General features: G+C 40.0%; 1 protein-coding gene across 1 annotated transcript in view; it reads left to right on the top strand.

Annotated features, from left to right (window-relative positions):
- Positions 1 to 20888, top strand: part of PDZRN3 (PDZ domain containing ring finger 3) — a 242894-nt gene that overhangs the window by 9672 nt on the left and 212334 nt on the right. The window contains exons 2-3 of the mRNA XM_032149506.2: positions 6837 to 6923; positions 13066 to 13173. Coding sequence (XP_032005397.1) covers positions 6837 to 6923; positions 13066 to 13173 — 195 coding nt within the window. The remainder of the gene's footprint in view (positions 1 to 6836; positions 6924 to 13065; positions 13174 to 20888) is intronic.

Genomic DNA, 20888 nt, shown 5'->3' with positions numbered 1-20888 from the left:
GTACTGAAACGTCTTCTCATATTAGTTTTCAAAAATATCTTGTTTGGCTTAGGACTGTGTGAACTATTGTGCAGATATTATGACTCTGGAAAAGCTCTTGTTTTTTTTTCTACCTGTTCCCTCATGCCCTTTGTCTCCCTTAATTCTCTCTACACTTTTTTTTGATGACAGAAACATCCTGTTAATACTTCTGTTGAGTGTCTCATCCAATTTCAACTTAATTTCAAGCACTGTCCTTATGACTACCTTCAGTCTTAGGCTTTGGAACAGTTTCCTCTTATGTTCTTCTGCAAGAATCACTTCCTTAGAGCTGGGTTGAATTACAAGGAAAGGCTGGTCCAAACTGCTTCACCATTAATAATTTTAAAAGTTTTAACTACAAAGAGAACAAAAGCATCTGAGCGTAGGGAGTGAAGACATCACCAGTTCTTCAGTACAGAATTTCTGGCAGCCAGCTCTACCTCTTGGTCCCCTCAACCCCCATCTCTGTACATTTTTGCCTGGAAACAGCCAAATATACAGTGCTTTCATTTCACTAGTCGACAGACAGAGTTGTTTCCCAGCTGTGTGAAGACTGGTGAGTCTTTGTGAGCTTTACATAATCTGAGGCTGCGAGGTGTTACATCACACAGACTAGCGGTCAGTCGGTTACATTTCTCAAAACCCACTGGACAGCTTTCTGGTCTAGCCAGTTCTCTGCTGTGAGTCCCACAACAGACATCATTAGGCAACACCTGTCCTTAGGCAGAAAAGGAGTTTTTAAAAAGAGTCCACATTGACAGTGTCGTGGATGGACCCTGTGAACCACCACACTGATTACGAGATGTCTTGTGTCCAAGCTTTTGAGGCTGGATGGTTTGGAGGAGAATGGTGACAGAGTAATACTAATGATAAAAGGGACTTTGCCTATGGATGGTTCACATTCTTGGATGCTTAAAAAAATGCAGCCTCATAAGATGTCTTTTTGACATTCAAATTACATTCAATTTTTGATTTTCCACTGTGACTTTTCTTCCCCCAACCAATTCTTATCCAATTAGACCTTGAGTTGAAAGCTGAGAAGATTATTTGGGGCAATTTTAACATCGATCTAATAGTTACATGTTCAAATATAATAGCAAAGCTTCTTTTAAACAAAATCAACTGTATCTTCTTGAAAAGTGGGCTTGCATTTCTGCTTGTGACTTGGCTTAGGCACTTTGGATGGTTCATGTCAGTGTTAAGGTCTGGATACCCACAACCCCTTCTCCAAGGTTAATATGTCCCTGCCTTTTCTCAATCCTAAAGACCTAAGCTTCTCCCAGGGAGATCCTACGTTGCATTAGGGGCCCAGCTAACCTCTTGAATTGGGTTTGGGTGGGGGCTAGGGTGCTAAGGATCTGATAGAGCTTTCCTGAGCAGCCCAAGGAAACAGATGTCACTGGGCTCCAGAATATGACCAGAACCACCCTTCTGCACCCTGCATCCCAGGTTCTTTTTGAGAACTCCTCAGTCTTCTGGGTCGGGATTACTGAAGGGAAGAGGCACTTGCCCTTTGGGAAGAGTTACTGAATAGAAGGCAACCCTGTGAAAGCTGCCAAGAAGGTGCCACTCCATTTCCATTTGTTGTTGTTTTTCCTCTGTTCTTCACCTTCTTTTCGTACCAACCCATCGAGACCCACTGATATGGTAGAACTTGGAGCAGTCTATAGTGTGTAGCAATCCCCAAGTACCCTGTACTCCCAGAATCCCCAGCTCGTTTCTGCCTCCACTGTTCCTAAGTTCACCATTTCTTAGCCTTGATGTTTCTCCTATCCTGTTGTGAGCCAAAATCTGTTTCCCATCCCCTTTGCTCCTGTGGCCATCCCCTTCCAGGTGTGACCATGTTATGTATGTGATTTCCCCTTCTCCTGGCCCACAGTCCACTTGGTCATTATCATCTCCCTGTCTTATCTGTGCTCTACTGAAAGTCCAAGCTGAGCTGCTCCCCTCATCTTCCTTCCCATGTCTCCTCCCACCACCTTCAGAATAAAAATTGTCTACCTGGTGGTCACTCCACTGGTCCCCTAAAATGTGCCTCTCTTTTTCCAGTCATAGAGAAAGACAGATACAGTTAGGAATATATAATGATATTTATTTACTTAGCTTTCAAGCCCCAGCTCTTCCAAACTTGCTTTAGACTAAGTTAAAGCGAGATTAGGCATTCTCCATTGCCTAGATTTTGTAGAAGAGTAATGTATGTGGGAAAAGAGCATCGTGACCTTGGTATTGAGCTATGTGTATGTCCAGCGTAGCACTGTGCCTTGTGTTTTGGGTGCTAATTATTGGCCAGATGCCATACTGAGGCAGTCTTTGGGTATCTGTCTATCTCAGTCATGCATCCTAGTAACCTGGTGACATGAGAACTGGTGACATGAGAAGGAACCATTATCATTCCCTTTCTGTGGATGAGGACACATCTCAGGTTCTGACTCTGATGATGCACCAATCTGAGATGCCTGAAGACATCTTAAGTCCAGTCCAGCCCTGAACTCAGAGAATCTCTCTCAAGGGACAATTAAGACAATGTCCAAAACACATTTCTCAGCCAGACAGCATCTTGCAAAGAATGTTTTTGAACAACCAAGTTCACCTTCTGTGCTTCCTTGCCAGACGCAATGGACATGATGGTCCGAGAACTTAACCATTATGCTGCTCCTGTCATGGCATAGTAGTCTTATACTTTTCAGGGTATAATAGACATTCTTAATCTTTGCAATTGTTATTTCATAGTCCAAAGAAGCCTTACTTAAAACTCTAATTGCCGGATGAATTAATTGTCTGATCCCTCATGCCAGGCTCAGTCTTTGGAGGCAGAAGGATTTAGAATAGGGTGCAAACATTTACCAGCACAGTACAAAGATCGTAGGCACCAGAGTCACATGTGGACCTGGGTTCCAATCATGACCTTCCCACTTTGCCACTATGTGATCATGAGCAAGTGTGTGATTTTCCCCAAGCCTCAGTTTTTCCAGGTTTAGAGCATTGATACAATGCCTGCTTCGGAAGGCAAGTGTGTTTGTTGGCTTATCAGTTTCTATGAAGTTGGGTTCATTTCCCTCTTTGTTTTACTATGTTTCGAGACCATTGGAAATCATGGATTATGATAAACTACCCAAACAGACCAATATTGGTTAAATTTTCCTGTAAGTGAAAGATGCTGCTGCCTGTCACAGTTACCATGTCTGTGAACAGTCGGGAAAGCAGCTTTGATAAGAGCCTTTGCCCTTATCCCATTTACACCTCTTTTCAATTGGTGGGATGTAATTGAATGATAATTATTTAAGTACTCTCTATCCTGAAGCATTTTGACCCTAGGAACAGGTTAAATGGTTAAGCAGAGGTTAATGTTAACATGTTAAATGTTTTATATGAAGATATCTGTTTACAATCTCAATTAATACTTCTTGTGAAAAATTAGAAGTTAAACTAAAGTAGTTAAGGTTGTTTGTGGGGGAAGGAGTGAAAAGGAAAAACCAGAATCAAGTTGTCAAAGAATAGCAAATAACCTTTGGTAATTAGTTGGAGAAATGAAAGGAATTCAGCCCAGACTGAACATTTTCTTTTATCCCTCCCTGCATCCTGTGTTGAATCTTCTACATGTTGCTTTACTACTGTGAATCAACTCTAAAATAGGCAATGCAACCTAAAGCCAATGTCTGACCCTTGTGGACAGTAGACTAGATCAAGATGCTTATAGAAAATAAGAACACCCTTGTTTCTCCCCAGCATTGCATCTGGCAAGGAAGCATAGAAGTCAACTTAGTTGTTCAGAAACATTTTTGCAAGATGCTGTTTGGTTGAGGAATGTTGTATTTCAGACATTGTCTTAATTGTCCCTTGGGAGAGATCTCTGAGGTCAGGGCTGGACTTAGATGTCTTCACACATCTCAGATTGGTTCCTTTGGAGATAAATAGTTCAGTAAACAGTTTGGAATTTTGTTCTGATACTGGCCTCCTGGATAAGCCCTCCTTTGATAAGTTCCTTTTTGGAATTTCAACAATAAAACCATCTTGAACAGGATCTAAGATGTTGCTAACCTATGTGGAATTATTTTTCATATTCTACACTGAAAGAGAGTAGTATAGAAGTGTAATTAAGATGTAGGATTGGGAAGTATGGGTCTGAATCCCAGCTCAACATTTTACTAGCTCCTTAGCATGGGACAACTTTCTTAATCATTCTCCCTCAGTCTTCCCACCTATATCATGAGGATGGTAATAGTGCAATTTTTAAGATTGGTTGGATTAAAAAATGAAATAAAGCACTTAAATTGTCAGTATAGTTTCTGGCACATAGTTTGCAGCCAGTAAATGTTAGCTGTTATCATTTTCAATGCAATATAATAAGATTATTTTCTTCTTTTTTTCTTGAATAAGTGGTTATCACACAGTAGATTGAAGACCAATCTTTTAAATCATGTGATTGTGCATTCTTCTTTGTGCATCACTTGAGATTGTCAAACTAAAGCCATCTGCCTTGGATTACTGTGTAACTGTGCAGTTTCTATCATTGATTAATTATGAAAGCCAGACATGTAAGATATGTAAGATAACTTGCCAAATTCCCATGTATTTCTAACTTTTCACCCCTTTAAGATAGCAAAGTCCGAATGACTTAGTGAGATTTTCAGCTTCCTAAGTAGAAAGATAGAAACTGTTTCAATTTGAAAATCATGTTTATATCTCAAAACTATTAGGTTGTTTCTGGATTTTCTTTTAGAGCAATGAAAGTTATTGCCTATTGGCTGGGCGCGGTGACTCACGCCTGTAATCCCAGCACTTTGGGAGGCCGAGGCGGGTGGATCATGAGGTCAGGAGATCAAGACCATCTTGGCTAACACGGTGAAACTCCGTCTCTACTAAAGAAATACAAAAAATTAGCCGGGCGTGGTGGCAGGCGCCTGTAGTCCCAGCTACTTGGGAGGCTGAGATAGGTGAATGGCGTCAACCCGGGAGGCGGAGCTTGCAGTGAGCCAAGATAGTGCCACTGCAGTCCACCCTGGGTGAAAGAGCGAGACTCCATCTCAAAAAAAAATAAAAAAAAAAGGAAAGTTGTTATTGCCTATTAACTTGTTACAGTTCAAATTGGTTATAAAGAGGGATAGTGTTGATAGATGCTTTTGATGGTGGTGCTGTTTATCAGAACATTTTTTAAAAACCAATAGGCTGTCATTAAAGAGGCTCTGCTGTTTTTCGTTGGGTACAATAACTTGATAGAGACTAGCTTCTTTTTTATATACAATTCTGTATTTTATATATTAAGTGACTCTTAAGAAATGAATATTGTGTTGTCCTTATAGGACACCTGGTTCTTTCTTCAGAAACAGAGTATCTTTTTCTCATAATAAATTGTCATTTTTGTTTTTACAGTGTATTTCTAATTGATGTTTAGGCTCACAAGAAAGTTCTGAAAATATCTTTAATTTGGTTGTATAATAACTACTCGTGAGAAAGGGGTTGTGCTTAAGACTTTAAGCATGGAGATAATTCTACATGGTGAAGCCCATTGATCTTTCATAATATATATATATTTTTTTAGCTCTACTGGGCACATTTCTCCTGGCAAAATGTGAAACCAGAGTTGCACATTGACAGCCATAGCAATAAATGAAGCGGTGCTCCAGGAAACTCACAGGGCACTGCAGGTGGAAACAGTACTTTCCTTTGCCAGTGTGGTTGAGTCAGAGAGTTGCATTCATGCCTTTCAAATATGGCCATTTATTTCCCCAGAAAAGGTAGAAGACAAAAGTTTGAACAGAAAGCAAAAATATCAGAGTAAAATCTCTCTTGTCATAAGCTGTGAGTGTTATTTTTAAAACAGCTTATTAAATATTTTATATTTAAAAGAAATACCACATTTGAATACTACCATGTTTAAATAGAAAATGTTAAGTGAAGCAAATGCCGATTTATAGGCAGTACGCAGGCTGTGATGTTTTGCATGTCATCCATATAATTGAAAACATGTCAAAGGTGTATCAGCGAGTTGAATGTTTATGTCAAAGAATATTACGTGACAGTTTTCACATAAGGTTAAATCTATTTTTATCTGTCTGCTCTCACTTGAGAGTGTTAGTTGAGAACACTCTCCCTGGCATCTCTGTTGCCTTTGACTGTCGAACATTACGCTCTGTGACCTGCCTGGGTCACTTCTACTTGTTTGATTTAAAGGTCACATTGACCAGCCTTAAACAGAGTGCTTTCTGTTAAACAGGTCTGCGTCTCGTGTGGATTGGACAGTAATTACTTTGTGAAAATGCCACATCCCCCTTTTCAGTAAGATTCAGGATTTTTTGTTTTCTGTGTGTGTTTGCATCTCACTTTTCATGCACTGTTTTTCCCCAAGTCTCCCAAACAGAGATGGCTATTGATGGGCCATGCATGCACTCACACTTCCGAAAGGATTGCTATTTGAACCTTTCGTGACATGACATGAATGCTGCTGTTGAGAATGGTTGAGAAACAAAGTAGCCGTCTAGACAGCCTGCATATGATGGGCTGGTCGAAAGAAAGATGCATTTGCAGTCCAAGGTGTCATTCATAGAAAATGTTCATTGGGCATGTCTGGACATCTCCAGACATTCTTAGGTGGTCATTCCAGGGTTAGATGGTATCTAGAAATGTTTATAAGCTCTTAAACACAAGACAGAATTTCAGATTGGGTTCCAGAAGTTTCCTTAGTTAAAATTCCCAAAAGATAACAGAATTTGTAATGATTAGCTGAGTAGTCCTTGAGTACACTTAGATAGAAGGAAAATTCCTACCATCTGTTCCCTGTTGGTACCTAAAAGTTTGATCTCATTTGTTACCTGCAGGGTGAAGAAACCAAAAGCCTGACTCTTGTCCTGCATCGGGACTCCGGCTCCCTGGGATTCAATATTATCGGTGGCCGGCCGAGTGTGGTATGTTAATTACTAAAATGTGTTTTTCCTTTTCCTGGTGTAGCTGGAAAGAGAGGTCAAGGTTTGAAGGGGACAGTGAGGAGCAGGAAACCTTGCTCACTTCATTCTGCTCTCTGTCATTAGAGAATTCATTGGCTATCTAACATCTTTACACTTAGGGATTTTTATTGCATAGTCTCCTAAAACAGCATTGGCCTAGTAATATAACAACTAATTTAAACTGTTTGGTTTTGGGGGTGCATTTCTTTTTTTTGTTAGGGGGTACATTTCTGTTTGGATTGTATAGCAGTTGGGCTGAATGAAGTTGCCTGAGATGTGTGCAGTTGGAACTGGGTAACCAGCCACCGTCCTAGACCGAGCTGGAGTGTGGGCTCCAGACTGGAGGCCTGATCTTGAGTTCTGCTCTGTCAGCTGTTCATTAAAGACAATTCTCTAATTTGTGGGTGACTGCATCCCTTTGCTTTCTCTTCCCACTGCAGCTCTTTGACCACCACATTGATCAGCAGACCCTCCTTTAGAAAGAAGAGGCCGAATTCAAATCTGTCAGTTTAATTATGGGGAAAATGTTCAAAGAATGGGCTCCGGAGAGTAGCACTGGATGTGTTTCAGAATCTCACATTTGAAGGGGGATTATCTGAATATGTCCCATCCCTTACCCTTTTCTTTTCCTGACCATCTCCTTGTTTATTAGCTTAAAAGGAAAATAGTTAAAGGAAAACAAAAGAAAACAAAAATCTTTCATTCAACAAATAAGTATTGAACATAGGCTGTTTGCTAAGGGCCAGGAGATACAATGGAAGCCAGAAAGACTGAGGCCCTGTGGTCATTGAGTCCTGGTGGGGATGTCAGACAAGAAACAAGTGAATACAATAATTACAGATTGGACTGGAAGAAGTGTGATGAAGGATAAAAAATGGGAGGATGGCACATGGCAGATACCAGCCAAGAAGCAAAGGGTATCATTAGCTTGGGTTATCAGGAAAGACAAGAGGAGATAGTAGTAAGCAGAAACCTCAAGGACGAGAAGATGCCAGCCATCCAGATAGGAATATGTGTGCCCTGCCCTCATGGAGCTCACCTCCAGATGGGGAGACTGATGAGTTGGGAGAGCATAGCACTGCTTTCATTGATGTACTCTGTGCCTGCCCACAGCTAATGATACCTTGGGATGAGTTAACCCTGCGGGAGGAGGTGTCCTGGGGAGGGGCCATTGGAGCTGAGTTCAGAAGGTTGAACAGGAGTTTGCTAGATCAGAGGACCGTATTTTATTTGTATATATAATGCGTACACACTACCAAACGAATACATTATGTGCCTTATAAAAAGTTACATACAAAAGGGAGTATTTTAAATAATGAAATTAAAATATGACTATGAATAAAATGTCAAGTATGTTCTCTTGCCATTCCAATGCATTGTGTTATATGCATTCACCTGTGAAGACCCCTGAGCTAGAGGAAAGCAGTTGGACGCTGGGGTTTTGCAGGTGTTGGGACTGGAGCTCGTACAAGGCCTGGAGCAGGAACAGAGTTGGGAACTGGGGGAGCTGCAAGTAAGCAGAGTGTGGAAAGAGTTGAGGGATGGGCAGGGAAGTGGTCAGAAAGAGGGCTGGTGAAGAAAACAAGAGCTTGACCCCAAAGGGCCTAAGTCTTGAGTCTGGGATTTAAATTACCTAGGGTGGGAGTGGCCAACACATGGCTTCAGTTGAAGGGAGTGACACAAAGAGATTGATGATTAAATTCCCTTTGCTTTTAGCCCATTCCACAGTTTCAAAAAGAAACAAACAATGGTTTATTATAAGAAACGACAACTTAATTATGTGATTTGTAATTGTTAAAATGATGAACATTATCTGTCTTATCAAACATACATATAAAAGAGAACATTTTAAATGGTGAGAATAAATTATAAACGTGAGGGTAGATGGGGACAGGGATAATTCCCACTTTATTGAGCCTCAGGGATGTGATCACATGGTTGTGTTTCTTGCATTCTCTCCGTGGAATTCTTAAAAACTATAGAACCACGCGAGGTTGGTATATTTTTGTTTTTACCTTTTACTGGTTGTCTGAGATCCCAGGCTGCGTGTCATCATGTGCTCTTCTGATTTAGTCCTTGCTGCCAGGGGTCCTCCGCACTCTCCGGCCTTAGGAGGGACTGAGGGAGCAAACTGCACTCAAATATCTAGACATTTGGCTCCAGGAAGCAGCAGGGTCAGACTTGAGCCCGTGGGTCAGAACACGAGCCCATGTTCTACAACTTACCATCAAGAACATGTTTTGCCGTTTAGCACAGATGAGTTGACCGTTCCTTGTTTACACTCATAATTATTCCTCCGCCCTTTGTTACCAGTTTTGAGAAACAACTTCAATAAATTAAGATTCACTTCACAATTAGATGTTTCACAAGCTATAGCAAACAAAAGAACCCAAACCAAGAAGACCTATTCTCTGCCCCAGGTCTAAACCACACCAAAGCCTAATGTTGGAAATTGCTCAAAATGGAGAGGCCTGTGGCCAAGTGATTGTTGGGAAACCTACTATGTTAAAGCCAGTGAAGATGGTGTTCGGTTTCCGCACTCACCAGGGCAAAGTGACATTCCAGCCCCACTGGAATACAGTTCTTCCCTGTGCTTACCAAAGAGCAGGTTTAAGTTACTTTCTTTTTCTTTTTTACAAAAGGTGCTTTAAGTACAAGCCAGACCTGACTTTGTAGCTTGCATTAATATTTTCAGTTTATGTGGTCTCTTTGCAAGAACTGCCTGCATGGCCTCCAGAGGAAAATTTAATTCCATGTGCATGTGTTTGCCATAGTGTTTTTCAGAATTTGTCCTGATTAGCAGAAATAGCATCATGAAGCCTGTATGTGTTCTGCACTGTTGCCTAGAAAATCTGGCAGGTCATTGAGTACATGCTAAAAAGCCAAGATGAGCAACAACGCACACACGTTGTTAGTTACTAGAAGAATACAGTACAAATGATGTCTGTGTTTCCCAAGGAATTCCTGTGTTAGATGCTTGTTTGGGTTGTGAAATAGCCTAGCCATAGCTCTGACATAAGGCTTTTCATTGCGTGATCAGTATGCAATACTCTTAGCAAAATCATATCATTCGTTTTTTAGTCCTCATAACCCTAAAGAAACAGCAGCTAGTCTGTTGTATCAAACTTTCACTTAAGCCTTTGGGAAGTGTACTTTATTGTTAGGTACCCTTGCTATGAAAACAATCCCCTTTCGTTTCTCTCTTACTCAAGGCAGCAAAACAAAATAAATTCCAAGTCATATTAGTTGACCTTGATAAATAGCTCTAACTAACTCTCTGAGGAGAGGAGCCAAACAAACTAAGAATAAAGAGATACCTTTTAAGAGAAAAATCTAGCTTTTTTTTTTTTTTTTTTGAGACGGTAGTCTCACTCTGCCCCCCAGCTTGGAGTGCAGTGGCACAATCTTGGCTCACTGCAACCTCTGCCTCCCAGGCTCAAGCCATCCTCCCGCCTCAGCCTCCCGAGTAGCTGGGACCATAAATGCTCGGCTAATTTTTTGTATTGGTAGAGATGGGGTTTCACCATGTTGCCCAGGCTGGTCTTGAATTCCTGAGCTCAGGTGATCCACCAGCCTCGGCCTCACAAAGCGCTGGGATTGCAGGTGTGAGCTGCCATGCCCCGCCTGCTTTATGTGCTTTTTGCATCCTTCCCCACCCCTCACCACTGTCTCAATCTAATCTAACTGCTGGTGTTTGTTCTTGTTTCTTCCTCTCTAATTTTTGCTTGAACTTTCTAGTACTCCTCAAGAGTTATTACTTATGTGCAGTGTGGTATTTTGCAAAACAAACGAAAGCCAAAATCCTATCCCCTATCTCCCTCTTTCTCTCCAGCCAAGAAATGCAAAGTGGTTAAATCAGAGTAAACACAGATCTCTTTTCATTTGATATATTGACATCACCTCTTAGGGAACTCAAGCTTGTTCATAAATCTTTTGTGGTCCATTGAGACTCTTCAAGTTCATCTAGTGGAATATTCCATAGCCTGCAATGTTGCGCTTCTGAATTCCTGTGTGTTTTGAGTTTTCTCAGTGGGAGACAATATTGTACACAGAGCATGTAATGTGCAAGAGGATCCGCTTCGCCTCAGTTTGAAACTGAGCTGTGCCACTTTTTAGCTGTGTGACCTTGGTTGAGTTACTGAACCTCTCTCAATCTCAGGTTTTTCACCTGTGGAATGGATAATAATAGTACTTATCACTTGTGGTTATTGTGAGGATTAAACAGTGCACATAGAGCACTCACTATGTACCTGGTACCTAGTTTGTGCTCAGTAAAGGAAGCTGCTGTGCAGCTTTATACATGCATTTCAGGTGTGCATGTAGGGAACTACACAGGTGTGTTCAGACTAGTGCCTCAGAAAGGCTGCCGTGAGAGAGGAAGGAGGCACAGAGGTATTCAGATGGTAAAGGGTTAGTGTGCAGGAGGTCTGTGCAGAGCACTGTGATGCTAGGAAGGGATGCCTTTTGAGGATAGATGATCCTACACAGCACCCACAGGCTCCCTGACCCTTCTCTTGGAAGAGTGTTGATGGAATCCAGATGCCAGTTAGAGACATATCTTTGTCATGTGGGGATAAATGTCAGGAAAAACACTTAATGCTCATTTTAGGTTGTGATTTTGGTTTCTCTTGGTGAATCATATAACATTTTACTGTGTGTGTGTGTGTGTGTGTGTGTGTGTGTGTGTGTGTGTTTGGGGAAGTGTGAAGAAGGAAGGAGAGAAGGACTGAGAAATGTACATTTTTCCAAGCTTAGTTATTGCTGTTGCATTTGAAGGGGTAGATTGAATCACACTCGAAGTCGTTTCCTTCCCCCTTTAGAATATAGGGATTGTTTTTTGGTTTTGTTTTTTGCTGTTTAAAGCGGAAAAGGTTTTATTTGCAGAGTTATTTTTAACAAATGGAATTTTTATGTATTTGTATTCACAGTGATTGTTATTGAAATAAATCTTCCGATGACATACAGCAAGGAATTTACCATGACTAGATTTCAGAGTTTTTGTGGAATATTCTGAGCTTACATTTCAAATGATTTTGTTTGGAAATATCACATGCTCGTGCCATTTAATTTATAAATCCATCTGTTAATCACTAGAAATTTAATCCACACACTTGGAGAGAATTCATTGCAGTGCTGTTTGAAAAGAAGTTCGTGAACAAGCTGTGAGGGGTTTTTTATGAGCTTGTTGGAGCCTTTTGATTTTAAGGAAAGGAAGGAGTTTGAGCAGTGAGCTGTCTTCGTTCCCAGAAAGTTTTAGTTCTGACATTTAATTCAAAGATCTAAAGAGATTCAAGGAGGTCGGAGATCAGAATTTATTAGGACTAGAGTGATGGTGGTACATCGGAACAAAAACAAAATATCTGTTTTCACAGTCAAATTATTAGATATTTACAGGCTTAATAACATTCTGTGCAAATGAGGATGTGGGAAAACACTCTGTCTAATGAACAATCAGTATAAACTCTCTGAAAAGCCATTTGGCAAAATCTTTGAAATGTACATATCCTTTGACCCAACAGTTCCATTGTTAGGGATTTGCCCTAGAACTATAATAGCAAAGATAATTTAAAATACAAGTAGGAGAGTATTATCACAGCACTGTTTAATCACAACAAATGAAAACAGTGTTTATTAGCCTCATGTTGGATACTATTCAGTCACTTTAAGAAGTAAGGCAGACACGGGGCATTGGTAGCAGAAGATCTTCATGATTTTTAGAATTAAATGAGAGAGGCAAGGACATAAGAGTCAGACTAGCATAATCGCATTTGTGTGCAAAAAGGAACAAATGCATTTTAGGAATATGATGCGTTAAAATGTTTTCAAAAGGATGCATAAAGTCAAATAGCTACCACAGGCGGGGGAAGAAGGACAATGGGTTGGAGATGGCAGGGACGCATCATTTTATGTCCTTTGGTGTGGTTTGAAATATTTTACTGTGTGTGTATTTTAGTTTAAAACAGAAATTAGGAGAAACAAATACCTTTTACCCTATTGCCACTTTGGACACAGCAAGAGTCAAGTACTGTTTTAAGAGTGCAAGCTTTACTTTCATGCTCAACTTAATGCCTAGCATTCATGCATGTGTTTTTTTAACCCAAAGGATAACCACGATGGATCATCCAGTGAAGGAATCTTTGTATCCAAGATAGTTGACAGTGGGCCTGCAGCCAAGGAAGGAGGCCTGCAAATTCATGACAGGATTATTGAGGTATGTGAATACTGGCCAGTGTCTTTTAATAGGCTAAATGCCATCCCGTCTTTGTCCAGCTCAAAGCAAGATGTTTGATTGGGGAGGGAGGCCTAAAGTGGTAGATGGTTGAGTGGGAGTCACACTTCTCCCATTGTGTGGGACCAGATTGAGTGTTGATTGCCTTGGTGTTAAATTTTTGTTAAATGTAGAAAAGCCAGATTATGAGTGGAATGTTCACAATTTGGCTTTTTTCATGTGGACCTGAATCTGTTTCGTATGCATCAGTTACAGTTTCACGCGAAAACCATTGGAGAGTTGGATGTTAGAACCAGATGAACGATCCCTGTTGTACAAATTGTGCACCCTGTTCATATTGATTACCAGGGTACAATTGTGTCAGCTTTGGAGTCATTCTAATGTCCTCAGAACTCACACAGCACACACTTATTTCTACAAATGCATTGTTCTCTGTGCTATGTTTGTCATCTTTGCCTGTTGTTAGTTGTACAACCTGATTGCCCAGGGATTTGCAGGCAGAGGTTGATATTAGGGTTCACATGTCATCACTCAGTCCATTTTCAGTTCTTCATTTCAAACTTTTATACAGCGGGTTTGTAGACTCATGTAGGGGAAGTGGATCTCTCAGCCCCACCAGACAACACTTTATAACAGGTTTGCAGTGTTCTAGGATGCTCTGAGTCACTAAAAGGGAGAGAATGATTTGTTGCCTTCTCATATGGGCTCTTGTTGCAAAGTTTGATATAAATGAGTAGTTTTTTACTGGTGTTTTGACCATTTTCATAGCTCTTTGGATGGATACACATATGGGCTAAATTGATTGGCTTTCCTATTAGGCAAAAAGTAAATTTGAGAATCCACGATGATACGCCAGACCCCACAAGAAATTCACCCATGGGCCATAGCCGTAATATAGTGCAAATAGAAGAAACCAGAAAAACAGCACTGATACCAGTGGGTGTTTGTTTTCCACACGCATTTTCATCATGTCTGTATTTCCTGAGTATTTTCATGGCCCATTTCAAATTTTCGGACTGAGTGGGAGCTAGGACCACTAGCTAAGCCATAAGTGAAGTTCACGTCACTCACTGGAATGTGGCCACAGGCTTCTCCTGGGGAAAGGAGCCTCAGCAAGACAGAGAACAAAGTCTTGCATTTCCAGTCTCATCTGGACACATTCTGCAACGTGCAGTGTGCTTCAGGATAATTTATAATCCTCAGTTTCGAAAATACACACTTAAATCTCACAGGGAAAGCAAACAACTAGTTAGGGTGTAAGGCCCCCTCTTTGGAGGGAGTGTGATGTGCTAACTTACATGTTAAAATGATACTTGATTTTGTTTTAAGGACATTATTAATATTGTTGCATCCCCTTTGAATGTTCGAAGGGTTCTTAAACTTGGAGCTTTTTTTGCTGCATGGTTTAGAGTCAGTCTTTGTACTTCCCAGGTCAGGAGAGTGGATTTTTCCCTAACAGGAATTTGCTTGGGCAAGAGTGCTTTCTTAAGAGCTCAAATGCGTTACTTACTGTCTTTTTTGAGAGTGAATACATTTTCTGAGACTATTGTTCAAAAAGATAAGTACGGCTTCCGTTGCCAAGGGTTTGGTGGAACAGCCAGTTTCTCGAAGTAATGGAATTTCATTGCTCTTATGTTTTGCAAATGAGAAATCTACAGCTGGGCAGGATTTTCTCTTGGCAAAGGATGATCTGTATTTGAAATGTTCAGTACGGTTTCTGGTAAGTCACATTCCTATTTTGGACAGTATGTAAAATATTAATCATGTCTCAGTGTTGAGATGGAAAGAAGGATGACCACAATAGAGAAACGATATATGTGTAATTGCAATTGACACACTGTGCCTTTTGCAGTCAAATTCTAATCTCTTTTGACATGATACAGTGATTCCCATGACTGAAAATATGTTCTCTGGTTTACCTCATCTGTGTCTCAGTTTATTACCAGGAGGCATGAATGTGATTATTTTGAGAGAGAAAGAGAGAGAGAGAGAGAGAATGTGTGTGTGTGTGTGTTTCATCACTAAAAAGAGTCAAGGTCTCTAGTTTTCCACCAAATGTCTTCTTTTTCAGGGGAATGGGCTAACCACCACCAGATCTTCACCATAAGACCCTTAATTCTTGCAAAGGGGTATTATTAAATCCAGAGATACTAATTGAGTCTTTTCTTTGCTGCAGAGTTCCTCTGCTCTTAATGATATCTGTTCTCTGAGACCAGGGCAGCGGCTCTTAACCACATCGGTGCCAGCCCAGCTCCTCCCTGTTTTTTTATAAGAAATATTTTGGAATTCCACCAATACTGTGGTGAAATGAAATTTACAAGTAACATTTATATGCATACATACACAAATAATTGTAAAAATATATAGGCTGTAGCATAAAAGAAAATCAAAGGAAGATAATTCATAATAAAATATATCAATATGCCAGTGTTCTGGCACAGTGACATTAGATACCATGGCACTGTCAGATGCTCGCACATCTGTGTAGACTCACTGGGGTGCACCTTATGTGGCTGCAGATGCTGCCAGATACAAGAGGCTGCTGCTGGTGGCCCAGGCACCATGAATGGCCTTGCCGTACAGGGTGTGAATTTCCATGGTAGTGAACAGGTCATAGTTAAGTTCTGACACAGGCAACTACAGTGTTGCTTTGATTTATACAAGAGTTGCATTTCTTGAAATGTCTGTGTGTGTATATGTATATATGGCAAGACATACATGTCGTAAAATATACATAAAAGAATTGACCATTTTAACCATTTTAAGTGACAGTGCAGTGGCATAAACTACATTGATTTATGTTGCAGAACCAGTACCACCATCCATCTCCAGAACTTTTTCATCTTCCTCAACTGAAACTCTACATTCACTAAATACTAACTCCCTCCCCACCTCAACTCCTAGAAACCACCATTCCACTTTCTGTCTCTAGGAATTTGATTTATAAACGGAATCATGTAGTGTTTGCATTTTGTGACTGGCTTATTTCAGTTAGCATAATGTCCTCAAGGTTCGTACATGTTGTAGCATGTTATAATTTTCTTCCCCTTTAAGGCTAAATAACATTCTGTTGTCTGTATTTACCACGTTTTGTCCATTCGTTCACCCAGTGATTGACACTTGGGTTGCTTCAACCTTTTGGTTGTCTTGAATAATGCTACTGTGGACGTGGGTGTACAATGTGTGTATATTTAAACTGCAAAAAACTCTGTTGTGTTTATATGTAAAACAGTTAGGTCTATGCTCAGGTAATTATAAAAAGCTTGCTATTTTATCTTCATGACTGGTGAGATATGTGATAGTTGTGCTGGAGGCAGAACCATTCTTCATTGCAGGAGATTCTTCATGTCATCTCTGGCACATACTCCTATTGTTGTGATGGTGAAAAATGCCCCTGCAGATTGCTGAAACTCCCACTGGGAAGTGACAGGGACACCAGGGACAATCACTGAGGTAGAGGTTTGACTTGTTCCAAAACCTTGAGATAGGAATTGAGTTGCTCAGGGACAGAGATGTCAACATCCCTTTCTTCCAGCTAGACTGCCTACATGATGTCCCCTAACTGGGTTCTCTACACGAGTGCTCCCAAGGCCTGATAACAAAGCCTGAGCTGGCCTGTCTTGGGGCTGTGGCTGGGAATCTGGGGCCCTCTTAGATTAAGTGCCCTCCCAGCCCACATGGCTGCAGGGCCCATGCTGTTCCCTGGAATCCTGTGTGTCCATCTGCCCTGGGCTTGTTGGGCAGACTTTGGTCAGACCTATTCCATCTCACATTTGGTACTGGGATTCAGCAAGTTCTGACTTACTCAGTATTGGCTTCTGATTTTTTTGTGTCTTCCCTGCACTCCTCTTACCTGTGAGCTGTCCTGGTCCTTTTTACAACTTCCGACCCCACCTTTGATTGCATATACTTATTGCATTTAGAAGAGTAAATTTAATTTCTCCCTGATGTCTTTAAAACTGTAAATATCTCAGTGCCTTTTGTTTTTCTGCCTCTGAGCCTACTGTCTGAACTATATGTTAAAGACAATGCAAGGTTCCTATACTTTAATATCACCAGATTTCTTAAAGGAAATATGCTCGTATTCTTTCAAATAGTTTGAGACCTTTGGAAAAATTTTCCCAGTGCCCAAAGTGTGGGTTATCCAACTGAAGCAGATTTCCTCATCCACAAACACACCACCTTTCTCTGTGGACTCTGGAGTCTACTTTAGGCCAATCTTACTCTACTGAAAGTTATTTAGGAGAAGGCAAAAATGTGAAAAGTCACATAAGATCAATATTACCCTCAAAATTTTCTTAGGGAGGTGCCATGTGGAGAACATACCATCTCTTCATAAGTCCAGCCAGCTGGTTTTGTACAGCATTGGATCACCTCACTGTCTCTCAGTTGACTGTCATATGGAGTTTTTGGCTTGCTCTGTGAATACTTCATTTGGCAAAATGCTCACGCTGAGAAAACACCGAGAAACTGAGACCTACTAAGAAACCAGCAAATTCACTTTGAGGCATGTGCTGTTCAATATATTATTTCTCTCTCCATCCACTTTTTTTTTGGCATGGCTTGCCTAGAAGTTAAGCACTCCTCTGATGCAACTCCACTGAAATTCTTTCTCAAAGACTTGTAGAGGCCATCCACGTCTATATTTCTTGCCAGTCTTCAAGCCATATGGCTTGGAGAACCAAGCTCATTTTTGTGATATAGGAGGCTTGCCTTTGGTGATAAATGAGTCTGTGTGGCAATTGTGTGGGTTAAACACTGTTCTGCTTTGAGCTAGCAATCTTGATTCCCTGGATCCAATGAAAGTGGGAGACTTAAGCCCTCTATTCCCAATAACCGTTATTTCGTACAATCTTCTGTAAATATGCATTCATCTTGCAAGTGTTATGATTTGAAGACCCGAGGATATGATTACAGAAGCTGTGGAACCTCAAAGGCTTTTGTGTAAACCGGTCATTCTCTTTTTTTGTTTATTTTTGGTTTAGTTGGACTGTCATTGCTAACAAGGTTTGTTACAGGGTCAGCTAGAAAGGATTAGCAATGCTTTCCCTCCCAGAGCCAGGCTACTTGGTGGAACAAAGTGAGATTTCACTGCTTGTTATTATTAGATGAGAAGATACTGTTCTGAGACCCACTAAAGTTGCAAAATGGAATGTGAATTAAGCTGGAGTATTTATTTTAAAATAAAGTAATAGAAGACTCCCCTTTAAAAAAATGTTGCATTTCGACATAATTTCAGACTTGTAGACATGGATTTCTGTACATTGTTGACCCAGATTCCCCAAATATTAACATCGACTACATTTACTTTGTTCTTTTCTTCCTCTACTCTTTATCACTGAATTCATCAGTGTGAACTTTTTAGGAATAAGACATTCTCATATGTAACAGTATGGTAATCTAAACCAGGAAATTCACATTGGTACAAAACTGTTATCTAATCTTCAGAATTTATTCTGATCTTGCAAATGGTCCCTATGGTGCCCTTTATAGCAAAATAAAACCACTGTCATGGGTTTTATTCCATTTTCGTATTTATTTAGTTCCCTTTACTTTATAACAATTGCTCAGTTATTGTCTTCCATACCATTGATATTTTTAAAGACTCCAAACCAGATCTTCTGTAGACTGGCCCTTAATTTCTGTTCGAAGTTTCCTCATGGATGGATCCAGGTCATACGTTTTGGGCAAGAATACCACAGAAGTGATAGCGTGTCCATCTCAGTACATAATGACAGGTCTCACATGAGGTGAAGTTGTCCCTTTATTTGTGTTAACTTGAACCACTTGGTTAAAGTCGTATCTCTCTGTCTCCACTATAAAGTTACCATTTTCTTCTTTATAATCAATAATTATCCTGTAGGTAGATGCTTTGAGGCTATGTAAATGTCTTGCTACTCCTCAAACTGTCATACACTCTTTTTATCATCCATTGACTGTGTTTGGTTGAATCTGTTATTGTGATGATTGACAAATTGTGATTTTTCTAACTCCAATCCTTCCACATTAGTTGACTTTCTACTACAAGAAGGAGTATTCCTTTTTCCCCTATTTAATCTGTTTATCTGTCTGTGTCTTTCTCTATCAATATGGACTCATGAGTTTTTATAATTTGGTGGTCACATTGTCCAAGTTTTGGCCAAAGGAAGCTCTTTCAAGCTTTTAACCTGTGTTTTTTTGACATGTTCCCATCATGTTTTGAGCACTTTCCTACTTCCTGGCACAAGATACTCCAGGTTAATCTTCTGTCCTTGCTCCACTTCTGACATGTGCATTTTTTTCAAGGACCTCCAGCTTCATTTAGTGGAGAATAGTGTTTAGAAACCAAAATATGGGTGCTGGGGTGCTCATTATGATTGAGATTTCATTGCTTCTAGGCACCTTCAGCAGATAGAGCTAGAAAATGTAAATATGCAATATAAACACATGTACACGTGCACCATGATAATAACATATACATCTGTCTTTCTGCATTCATCCATCTGTATATCTTGGAAACTATGCCTATATCAATACCTCTAATTTCAGTCCAAGTCAGTTTGTAATTCCTAGAGGAGTCCTTTTTAAAATACTGATCCATGTGCTTTTTTCCTTCGAATTAAATCTGTGATCTTTGCTTAGATGTTATCAGTGAATTAAATTATTGGTGAAAATTGTTTAAAGTGTTTTAATTTTTGGTTTGGTTTTGGAGAAAAAAATATGCTGTAAACCAAATGATTTTGTAATTACATTTTTCTTTTCATTTTAGGAGTAAGAAAGACTTCATATTTCTTGCTTAACTACATACAGGAAGCTTATTTTGCTAAGCAGGCACAGATATGCATAATCCATTTTTGGTTAATGTTAGAAATAAACACATGAGGCTATACTGCTCTCCTCCACAGGGACTGATCCCCATTTACCATATTCAGCAGAGGAGTATGAAAAGTTTGATAGCAGTTATCCGCTTTAGAAGTAAAACCTATTTATGTTAATTTGAAATCTCTAACTGTTGTCTTGGTTACCCAAATATTCTGTTTTGATTAAAGAAACTTGATATAATTCAAGCTGCATTGAGAAGATTCTTTGTCAGCTGCAAAAGTAAGCAGATTTTAGAGATCACTTATTAGTAATGGACTCCAACTCTCCATTTCCAAAGGTGGAAGCTAGAATTTCATCTTGTATATCAATTTCAGTATATATAATACCAATGACATCACCTTGGATTATGGTGTCAAAAAATTCTGAGGACATTCCTGGATTGAGTGGACATGAGCATTGTGATCATTTATTGATGTTTGTCATGGGCACACAAACAAGGAGAAGGGTGACATTTTTGCTGTATATTTGCTATCTCTGGATAGACTCACTTAAATGATGTTTTTGGAACTATTGCATTGTCATTTGATAGTAATGACTGTTTTTTCACTAGCATAGCTGCACTCTCAATAAGTCAGTCCATCTCCATCTTTTTAGTCTCCACTTGTAAAATAAAGTGAATATCATATTTTCCCCTCTCCTATTCCCCGATTTAGCCACTTTTATCACTTTCACTTTACGTTAATAGTCTTTACTACAGCAACAGAAGACTCTAACACAGTTAGGTAAGGCTTCTGAAATGCAGCTGATCTCCTTACTGTTAGAAGGAACATGTTGAAATGGAAAGAACCATTAAGATTTAAATCAGGAGACCCAGGTTTAAGTCTCCACCCAGGTAT

This window comes from Hylobates moloch, unplaced genomic scaffold, assembly GCF_009828535.3.
Source record: "Hylobates moloch isolate HMO894 unplaced genomic scaffold, HMol_V3 SCAFFOLD_4, whole genome shotgun sequence".
NCBI classification, from domain to species: Eukaryota; Metazoa; Chordata; class Mammalia; order Primates; family Hylobatidae; genus Hylobates; species Hylobates moloch.
The sequence above is the reverse complement of the archived record's forward strand: the minus strand, read 5'-3'. Positions and strand labels throughout refer to the sequence as shown.